An 11,114-nucleotide genomic window follows, 5' to 3' on the forward strand; every position below is an offset into this window, starting at 1 on the left:
CAGTTAAGTCACTGGCAAAGAAACATACAAGGTGAGTGTGTGTTCTATGGCACTAAATGCTTTGGAAACATATGCGTGTGTCAGGGGAGGCGGGAGTTCTAACACGGCTCATCATCTCACACTCCAGCTTAAAAACTTAAAGAATAATTTTTAATGTAAGGTGCAGTCCTCTCTATGCAAATTAAAAATACAGTAAATATATGCACACATAAAGTGTTTTCTAAGGATATATTTTGGGGCTTCCAAGATGGCACTAGTGGTGAAGAATCTGCCTGCCAGCGCAGGAGATGGCAGGAGTGGCAGGGTTCAATCTCTGGGTCAGGGAGATCTCGTGAGGAAGGAAATGGCAACCCACTCCAGTATTCTTGCCGGGAAAATCCCATGGACAGAGGAGCCTGGCAGGGTCTAAAAGAGTCTGACACCACTGACCGCAGCGCAGCAGAAGAAAATATTTTAGTAGTTGCTACCTTCCGGTAGAGGCCTAGGCGTCAGGAGTGAGGAAGTTACTTTCCATTTGAAAGTTTCTTTGGAACTGCAAATTTGCTCAGGGCTTCTTTGAGCACTTGGAATATGGACTATTCTTTTTCATGCTTTCTGTGTTAAAATAATTTGTAATAAATATTTGGGCCACTGTCTCCAGGATTTACCCATTTTTCACCCTTTCCAATACACTCTCTCACCCTTACTGGGCAGAGCACAATCCTTCTCGATGCCAAGTCCTCCTCCAGCCCGCCTGCGGTGGGTGGGTAGGAGTGGTTTGTGAACAGCGGCTCCTCAGCAGTCCGGGGGTGGCCTGGCCCTCGGCCCCCAGCCAGCAGGAACCAAGTTAGTCCAGGAGCTCCACACCCCACTCCAGGTAGTGGGGTGCGGGGAGGGGGGATACAGAGCTCTGAGCGTGGGTCAGGACCTCTACCCTCGCCCCCTCCTACCCTCCTCATCCCTTCGTCACACTCGGGCTTTGCTTTCGACCAGCCCGGGTCTTGCACGCAACCCCCATCTCATCTCCTCCTCTGAAAAGGTTCTGTGGGCTGTGATGCGCCTTCCTCCGGCTCCTGCCCCACCTGCCCCCTTAAATCTTATTACCATTTGCCGACCTCTGCAGGTCTCGTCTCCCTAAACCTTCGGCTTCCCTTCCCCACTCCCCCTATCCCGCACCCCCCAAGGCAGGGTTTTTAATCTCCTTTGCTCTGGATCGACAGTTTGGGGCCTAGAACTGTGCCTGGCATTCAGACTGGAGCCGCCAGCTATCTCTAGATTAGATGCTGAAAGTAGATGCTCCAAAAAAAGTTTGTGAAACCACGGACAGGCGAGGGAGGCTTGGGCTTCCGCTCCAGGAGATCCCCGGGGACGGGAAGCGCAGTGGTTAGGGTGGGGCTGGCGCCCGGATAACCGAGACGCGACTGGGGTGTTGGCGGAATGCCAGATCTGACCCCGGCTGCACACCCGCCGCCCACCCACTCTCCCCCGGACTTGGCGGGGTGTGTGTGTGCAGGGGGAGGATCGGGGTTAGCAGAAGTCACCCCCAGAGCTCCACCCACCCAGCCGGGGCCGTCGCCCCGACGCTCGGCTGCCGCCCTCCCAGAAGGGCCGGGCGCCGGGGAGCGGCCGCCGGCCCCGCCGCGCGGCAGTACCTTGGGGCACTTCTCGTAGTAGTACTGCTGCGTGCGGATCCAGCGCCCCACCAGGTGGTCGCGCACCGTGTGCGCCAGCGCGAAGAAGTAGTCGCGGGGGGTGGCCACGTTGCGGTCCTTGACCAGAGTGAAGTGCAGGTGCCGATTGAAGCCCTTCTTCAGCTCGGCCACGTTCTCCACGCCCACGATGCCGCGGATGCTGATCTGCCGCCGCTTCTCCTGGTCGGTCAGGGGCTTGGCCATGGCGGCGGCGGGCGGCGCGGCAAGCGGGACGTGCGGCTCCGGACCGGCGGCGGGACAGGGGCGGAGCAGCTCTGCGCCGCTCGCCGCTTTTGAGTCGGAAGAAAGTGTGGGGTCCGCCCCTGGGCGCGGCTGCGCCGCCCCGGGTCGGGCCCGCCTGCCTGTGTAGCGGAGGGAGGGCCCGGCTCCCCCTCTCCCTACCTCCCGGCTTCGGGCCGACGGGGCGGGAGCGGCGGTCGGTGCGAGCCGGTGGGGACCTCCGCGGGCGAGAGTGCGCACCCGCTATGCCTGGATGGGGCGCCGCTGGGCGCTGCAGGCTGGAGGGGCCTCGGGTGAATCCTCTTGGCGGTTGAAAAGGGATCTGTGGTAACTCATGGACGCTCCCTTCAGGATCTGTGGAAATGGGGAAGCGGGGAGAGTGGGGAGAGGAGGGAATCTGTCCTGCTTCCCCCGCTCCGGAGTGTTGGGTATAAGAAGAATGTCTGGGTGCGAAGCGTTGTAAGCAGATGGAGTGGGAGTGGGTGGTCCCTAGAGATAGAGAAGGGGGGGGTGGCTTTTTTGACCTACGAGGAGGTATTTTTGGCCTAAGCCATTTTGTGATCTAAGGTTGGCCATAATATTTGTCCTCGAACAGGTCACAGCAGTTAACGATCTTAAGGGAAGTAAGGGAAAGCAGGAACAAAGGGAAAGCAGTCAAGAAAAAATAGTTCGGTGATAAAAAGAATCCTAGTTTGTCCTCAGGCGACAGACATAACAATCTGATGCTCATCTTTGAGTTCTGCTGGAGCTAAGGCCCCCACTCAAGGGGAGGATGGAAGGATGGATTGTACTCTTGTGACTTCAAGTAACTAAAGCTAGACCTTGGCCAGGTGTTTGCTGATTTCTCAGCCCAAGCCCCTTCATGAATATACCTGTGCCTTTAGCTTAAAATTTCCCCAATTTTGCTATTCAGAGAGGCACTGGTTTGGGAAAGATCCTGTGTTCTCCTTAATTGCTGCAAATAATAAATCCTTCCTTCTCTGCAACTTTGGCTTGATTGTGTCTTTGGCTCAATTCCCACCAAGAAGAGAACACAGTTTTCAGGTACCAGCATGTTGTTGGCAGGCTTTTATTTTACAGAGGTTTATTTGTTATGTTACTATTATTGCTATTATTTCTCACCTGGAATGGCTTCTACCACAAGCTTTTGGAGAGTCGGCACTCTTACCTCGGTTGTCACACATCCCTGTTAGTTCTTGGCATACCCCCGCCATCTTGGGTCAGAAAAAGAATCCTAGGGCACCCCCTTTGCTGTAATTTAGTTTTTGAGGACCCAGGAATTCAGAGTTCCTGATTCTTTGACTCATGCTTGCCTTGTCAAGAGGATGAGGTGGTTGGATGGCATCACTGACTTAATGGGCATGAGTTTGAGAAAACTGCAGGAGTTGGTGATGGACAGGGAGGCCTGGCGTGCTGCAGTCCATGGGATCTCAATGAGTCAGACCCCACGACTAAGCAACTGAACTGAACTGCACTGCCTTGTCAAAGCACTCAACTGTTCATTTATAGAGACAGGTTAGTGAGAATCAAAGAAAGTCCTGAGTTGGAGCTTCAGACAGATTAGGTGCAGGGGTTTTTATTTTGGCCCCTTGTTTGAATTATATTTCAGATGAAGGCAGGGTGGAGGGAGGGAAATGAGAAAGGTGTGTCTTGTAATAGGAAGGGACAGCTCACTGAGCTGGCTGCCTTGTTTACATGAAACAAAGCAGTCTGTGTAATTTGGCAGTACAGCCTGATCTTTGCACCATTAACTTTCCAGCTTTGGTGGTACTTATGTGTGTGTAAACCTTGGCAAAGGTAAACATGATATTTTAGGATGTCAGAATCTTTCTCTTTTTCAATATGATATGGTATTAATTTATTTTAGAGACAGTCCATACCAGAACTGAATTCCACCCCCCACCCAACCCAAATCTTAGTACAATTTATTAGTAGACTTCACTGTTAATAGTAGGCCAGAGCTGATTATTTTGAGTTGATCTAGTGGTGGGGGTGGGAGTCTAAATGCAGCTCTCACCATAAAAATAAAACTTTAGATCTCACAGCTCTGACAAAATATCCAGGTCCCTAGGCCTGGATCCCTTTAGATGCTAGACCTTTGGGGGCAGAGCCAAGACTGAGTTACAATATACAATACCTGTAGTACTGATGACCTGGAATAGGAAAGCATTTTAGAATACACAAGGATGATGGTTTGGCCATCTGGATGAGGCCAGAAATGCCCTAAATTAAAAGTGAGAGCAACATCAAAATAGCTGATCTTACAGAGAGAATAAATTAGTAGTTACAAGTGGAGAGAAAGAAGGAGGGAGAGCTTAAGATATACAAATGCTATGTATAAAATAAGCAACAAGGATATATTGTACAGCAGAGGGAATATAGCCATTATTTTGTAATAACTTTAAATGGAGTATAGGGCTTCCCTGGTGGCTCAGATGGTAAAGAATCTACCTGCAATGTGTGGGAGACCCAAGTTCAATCCCTGGGTCAGGAAGATCCTCTGGAGAAACTAATGGCTCCTCACTCTGATATTCTTGCCTGGGAAATCCCATGGACAGACGAGCCTGGTGGGCTATGGTTGGTGGGATGACAGAGTCAGATACGATTGAGCAACCAACGCTTTCAGTTTCATATACTTTAGATGGAGTATAATCTATAAAAATATTGAATCATGTTGTATACTTGAAACTAATATTGTATATCAATCATACTTCAATTAAAAATAAATAAATGCCAAAAAAAAAAAGTTGACCTTAAAATAACCCGGCCTCTGTGGTAAAATTTGAGGGGAGGCTGAAAAGGCAGATCTTTAGACAAATTAGATTATAAAAAAATAAGTTTTTAAAATCAGTTTTGAAATTATCCAAAAGGATACATGTATCCCAATGTTCATTGCAGCACCGTTTACAATAGCCAAGACATGGAAGCAACCTTAACGTCCATCAACAGAGGAATGGATAAAGAAGATGTTGTATATATATACAATGGGCTATTACTCAGCCATTAAGAAGAATGAAATACTGACATTTGCAGGAACATGGATGGATAAAGAGATTGTCATACTGAGTGAAGTAAATCAGAGAAAGAGAAGTATCATATGACATCCCTTAGTGCTGAATATAAAATGAAATGATACAAATGAACTTCTTTACAAAACAGAAACAGACTCACAGACTGAGAGAGTGAATTTGTGTCTGCAGGGTAGGGGGAAGGATGGGGGCAAGGGGTAGTTAGGAAGTATGGGACTGACATGTTCAACTGCTGTATTTAAAATAGATAACCAACAAGGACCTACCGAATAGCACAGGGAACTCAATGTTATGGGGCAGCCTGGATGGGGGGAAAGTTTGGGGGAGAATGGAGAATGTGTCCATTCATGTATTTGTGTGACTGAGCCCCCTTGCTGTCCACTGAAACTATCACTACCTTGTTCACTGGCTATTCTCCAAATTAAAATAAAAAGTAAAAAAAAAATTAGTTTTGAATACCTCTAGGATGGTCATAGTGTTAAGCCAGTTTTGGGTCATTCACAGGTTGGTGTGAAATAGTTCAGCAGGAGATGGAAAGAAGAGTGGAGTGGTGGGATGAGGGAAAGCTGGGTCTGAGTAGATCTTCCTCCCAGGGAGGTCTGAGCAGCAAAAGGGAAAAGAATTGTCTGATTACTTAGGTAGGGAATGAGAAATTAGGGTGTACAAAAGAAGAGATGGGAGACACTGAAGGCAGACTTTGTATTTCTTAGTTTTGTTTAAGACAACTTCTAATAGGTAGATCCTAGGCCCCCATCTACTTAGATGGACTAAATTCTTATTGAAAACCCAGGATAATGATAAACTGATAAACACACTGTTACTTCTGTAGCTGGTCAGTAAACCTGCACCCCTGAGTTGCACATCCCTCAAAATGGAAAAACTAACAGTGGGATGTCCAAACCATAGCATGGCGGCGGGAAGGGGGGAACCTCCAAGTCTATGTGAAAGGAGTGACTTAGTGATTTAGGAGGAACCATAGATCCAGTTTTGAGTGACAATGAATCACACTGTTGGGACTTCCCTGGCAGTCTAGTGGGTGAGACTCCTTGCTTCCACTGCAGGTGGTGTGGGTTAGATTTCTGTCCAGGGAATTAAGATCCTGCATGCCCTGTGGCATAGCCAAACAAACAAAACCAACAAGTCACATTGTCAGATAGTCTTTTCACTTCTCTTCCAGTCTTTCTAGAAAGTATTTGGTGTTAGCATGTCTTTAACATTTGCTAATCTGAATTTTTAACAGAAAGCAGCTCCAGACTCTACACCTTCTTCAGGTTTTAGCATCTAACTGGAATTTAATAACATTGTCTTCCATTTATGATAGTGATACTTTATCATTTAACTCTCACATAAACGTTGCTTTTTAAATTTTAAGTTAAAGTGAATTTACTTAAAGAAAAATTATTATTTGGGTGGCACACGGGTTGGCCAAAAAGTATACATATGTAACTGAAGTTTGGGAAACACAGAGCTTATGGTCTCCTGGCTCCCTTTGAAATCTAACGTCTGCTCATTTTGTACTGGTCTAGGACACGGAGGCCCAGAGAGGTGAAGTTACTTAACCAAGAAGATCACTATCTTTGAAAACATTTCCTTCAGTTTCTCCTGACTAGAAACACCCAAAACTGTAGTTCCCTGAAAAAGTATCAGACTTAAGGTCCTCGTGTTTGTTCATACTTCTCTTGGCAATGATGACCCCTGTTATTCCTGTTTCTCAGCTGTGGCTTCCCCATGGCTACTCTGATGAAATGGTCCTTGTGAATAGCTCAGCAATCCATGCACACATCATAAGACAAGTATAAGTTATACCCACTGTCAGGAAAGAACATGGGCAAGTGTGTCTGAATCTTCAGAGAAGCAGATGCTAAGACAGGATTCAACATGCAAGGATTCTGTTCCAGCAAATGCTCCTGGGAAAGAAAATGGGGAAGGAACCAAGTCACCCTGGGAGAGTGTCAGGCTGTGATGCAAATCTGACTCCCAGTGAAGGAGATAGGGAGGACCCACAAGAGGGAGCATCCCAGGCTGCCCTCAGTTCCAGGAAGATCCAGCAAGGCCACTGGCAATTCTGGAGCCAAAGTCAACTGTCAGGAGTCCCCATGTTCTCTTGTCAGGAGAGCTCCCTAGGGAGGCGTGGCACCTGCCCAAGCCCAGCAAGGATATCTGCGGCCCTTGATCAGTTGCACTCCCTGCAGCTGGAAGTCTGGGAGGCCCATTCTGGTGACCACTAGCAAGATATCAGATAACAAACACAGGTTAGCAGCCACTGTATTCCAAAGTAGGGCTTATCGTGTTGGCATCCCACTTTCATCAAATATACAACTAGCATTTTCCAAAAGCTCTGGTTAGGCTCTTAATGCGCATTCCTTCCTTGAAACCTCTCACCAGCTCTGTGGGCAAGTTTTATTTTTCTTTTCGTTTTACAGATGAAGAAACCGTGGCTCAGAGAAGTTTAAGTAGTTTGCTCAAGATCACTTAACAGGTAAGAGGCTGAAGAGGTTTTCAAATATTTGTGTTGTGTTTTCCTTCTTCTGAAACGGGTTTGGGATTGGTTGAGTAAACCTGAATTCTCACTGCACCTTAGCTGACCTAGGTATCCTGTCCCTTTAGGTTGTTTTGTACTGGTCTCAGGCCTTTAACCTACTTCTAATCAGTTCTGAAATCCAGGGAAATGCCAGAGGTCCAAAGTGGCCCACAAAGGGGCATTGGCACAACAGAGATGCTCAGCGTAGAAGTTGAGCTGAGCTTTGTTCCCAGTGAGTGAATTTAAGTACATTTCACTCGGTATATTTAATGTGTGAATCTGTCAACCAAGATTACTGTCTAGGTTCTGCTGTTTTAAATATTTAGTAAGACGATTGAGAGCCTGGATTTATTATGCCACTGAGTGCTCTTCAGATCTGGGGACAGTCACTGAACACATTGCATCTCTGTAATTGGCTGTAACTGAGACCATTCACTTGTTACTTGAATATATTTGGCTTATTTTGGAAGCAAATGAGTGTTCCTGGCACGTTCAGATCCTGTTATATCTGATTTGCTCATTAATACAGTAGTTTGGTTTGTTAGGCGTGGTCCAGTGGGAGTTTCTGAAAAGCAGGAAATATTCAACAACTGTGCCTCGTTCAGTGGGTGGTTTTAGTATGCCTGTTATGGAATATGGTGGAGAATTGCTTAGTGCCTCAATTTCAACTTCTGCAAAGTGAGGTTAATGCTCTCTGTTCTTCTCACTCCCCAAGGCAGCTAAACTCAAAAAAGGTCTGAGTGGAGAAGTGTTAGGAGATGTTAAAAGCAAAAGATATCAACTTTGGGCTTGGGATTATATTTTGAAATCTTAGCCAGCATTTCCCTTTTCTCCTGGTGCTTTACTTTTCCCCACCTCCCTTGAGGAGCCACTCTAGCTTTCGCTCATTGCCGATGAAGGATGTCACCTCTCTGGTTTGTTGCTGGCTTGGATTGGCTCAGACGGTAAAGAATCTGCCTGCAATGCTGGAGACCAGGGTTCGATTCCCAGGTCAGGAAGATCCCCTGGAGAAGGGAATGGCTACCCATTCCAGTATTCTTGCCTGGAGAATTCCATGGACAGAGGAGCCTGGCGGGATACAGTCCGTGGGGTCACAAAAAATCGGACATGACTGAGAGACTAACACTTTCACTTAGGTTAACATGTGCGAGACACGTTGAATGAGAGCTGAGTCTGAGAAGACTCACAGGAGGGAGAAGATAGCACAGTGGGTGTGGGGGGAGTAGAGATGTCAGTCTTGGAGAACGGAGCTGGAGGGAGCCTGCTTCCTTGGGGAGGCAGCAGAAATGCCAGGGAGCAGCCTGAAATGTTCTCTGCTTCTTTGGAAGATCCAGGGGAGGAAGTAGCTGCTTGAAGACTTTCAGTAGTCAGGGCTCAGACATGGTTAGACTCCCCACCCTGAGGGAGGCATGGAGCAGCCTGTGGGTGAAGACCGGATGAGAAGGCTGACTCAGAAAACACCCAGGGCAAGACTTGTCAAGGCTTGGGCTTCCCACCTCCCACCGCCACTGGTGCTTGGAGTGAATGGGGCAGTTAAAGTGAGGTCACAATTTCCCTTTCCTGGAGAATGAGAGTTCAAAGAAGAAATTTAAATTATATGTAAAAAATAAAGCATCTCGTACACACCTGAGTTTATGCACTGTTTGTATTTGCTTTTCCAGCTAGTATTATTACTAATGCAACAAGGCTTATGTTTCAGAAAAAGCTTTCACCTTGTTATAGGAATGAATGTGAAGATGAGTTCTGGGAAAGTTTTGCAAAGAGATATGAACCAATCCTGACCGAGGAAGGGAAGTAAGAAGTGTGCTAAGCCTAGGGTTTCAGTAGATAATCATGCAACATGCACTAGAGCAAGCCTCTCTGCCCCCTTGTCTCAGGGCCTTCATCATGCTGACCTGTGTGGGTCCACATTTTGACTTATATATGCATGATAGATTTACTGCAGGGATTACCTATAAAAGTATAGCTGCTATACACATATTGCTGTTTTTTAAAAAGAATTTTGTTTCCTTAAGGAGTAAACTGAAGGAATCACAAACACCAAGTTATCAAATGCACTTTAACTTCTCTGAGCTATTAATTATCCACCTTTAAAACTCTAACCAATAGGATGCTTGGACATTTATCAGTTTAAAACACATTATAGCGAGAAAAAAAAAGCTTCCTTTTCATTTAATTTTTTCAAGGATGGAGCCCAGGAGTCTGAATGATGTATTAAAAGTTGATCCCATGCACAAGTTCTGGGCTTTTCTTTTTTGCATTTTTTGTTGTCTTAGATGGACTGAGTTCATTTGATGCAATTTTGTATAGCATGCCCTATTTCTATTTATCAAATTCAATATTTTAGTTTATTGATTTATCTTAAAAATATTTAAGCATTTACTATGTGTCTAGCCTTGTGCTGGGTGTTTGGTAAACATCAGTGAACCAAAGAGGTGACAAAGTAGCTAGACACATTGTTTCTCCATTCATGGTCTCCTGGGAGCTGACTCCTTCTCTTCATCTGCCTCCCCTCTCCCATTTATACTTAAGTAGAAGTCCATATATTATTGTGGGAGTGGTCATTTTATAACAGTGACTATAGGACTCCCCTTTGGTCATGTTCTTGGCAAAAGAAGGAACTGGAAGTAAGGAACAACTTGGAAAGTCAACAAATCAAACATTGAATGAACACCCACTGCATATGTCCACATTATACTATGTTCACTGTTAATGGCCTGAAGAGTACAGGCCATGGTCTCTGCCTTACCAAGAATTTTAAACTATTTTAAGGCACCACACTCACATGAAAATACAAGACAGAGTATGCTAAAGGGAAAAAATAGTTAGCCTAACTTTAAATGCTAAGTTTACAGGGAGGAAAGAGTGTCTTGTATTTGTCTTGAAGCTACCTGACAACAGCTGTTTTTCTTTCTTCTTGGAAGTGCTATTTCCTCTTCTACCCTCTTGAATGATAGTATATTAGTCATTGAATCACAGTACATTTCCAGTTTAAGATGAAAATGTTAAACTTCACTCCACCCATAATTTTCATGACACATCATCTTTTATACTTTTGAGATTTAAATATGAGAACTGCAGAGACGAGCTTATACCAGCAGGTGGAGGAATTTGCTATTTGAACTCATCTCAGGACACCAAGTGGTTCAGCAAAGGATGTGACTGCAATTTAAATTATTTATTTCTCTTTCTTTGTTTCAGATATTTATGCACCAAAACACTCTGAACAAATTACCTATATTCTAATGAAAAAGAATGTATGTATTTTTATAACAAATTACTTTTCTGTACAGCAGAAATCAACACAACATTGTAAATCAACTATACTTGAATAAAATAAAGGAAAAACATCAAAGTACAGAACAGACTTTTGAACTCTGTGGGAGAAGGTGAGGGTGGGATGTTTCAAAAGAACAGCATGTATATTATCTATGGTGAAACAGATCACTAGCCCAGGTGAGATGCATGAGACGAGTGCTCGGGCCTGGTGCACTGGGAGGACCCAGAGGAGTCGGGTCGGGGGGGAGGTGGGAGGGGGGATCGGAATGGGGAATACGTGTAACTCTATGGCTGATTCATGTCAATGTATGTCAAAACCCACTGAAATGTTGTGAAGTAATTGACCTCCAACTAATAAAATAAAATTAAAAATAA

General features: G+C 45.5%; 1 protein-coding gene and 1 long non-coding RNA gene across 5 annotated transcripts in view; one reads left to right on the forward strand and one right to left on the reverse strand.

The window, feature by feature from the left end:
• The window catches only part of PYGL (glycogen phosphorylase L), a 51,407-nt gene extending 49,460 nt beyond the window's left edge, over positions 1–1,947 (reverse strand). The window contains exon 1 of the mRNA XM_065941477.1: positions 1,632–1,947. Within this exon, the coding sequence (XP_065797549.1) occupies positions 1,632–1,874 (243 nt within the window). The 5' untranslated portion in view covers positions 1,875–1,947. The remainder of the gene's footprint in view (positions 1–1,631) is intronic.
• Positions 786–10,808, forward strand: LOC136172269 (uncharacterized). Of its 4 annotated transcripts, none has more exons than XR_010663992.1 (3): positions 786–856; positions 7,363–7,418; positions 10,662–10,808. It is a non-coding gene; the product is annotated as an uncharacterized lncRNA (long non-coding RNA). The 4 variants fall into 4 exon arrangements; XR_010663990.1 differs by lacking the exon at positions 786–856 and adding an exon at positions 1,966–2,237; XR_010663991.1 differs by lacking the exon at positions 786–856 and adding an exon at positions 1,966–2,120.
• The last annotated feature ends 306 nt before the right edge of the window (positions 10,809–11,114 follow it).

Source organism: Muntiacus reevesi, chromosome 7 (assembly GCF_963930625.1).
Source record: "Muntiacus reevesi chromosome 7, mMunRee1.1, whole genome shotgun sequence".
NCBI classification, from domain to species: Eukaryota; Metazoa; Chordata; class Mammalia; order Artiodactyla; family Cervidae; genus Muntiacus; species Muntiacus reevesi.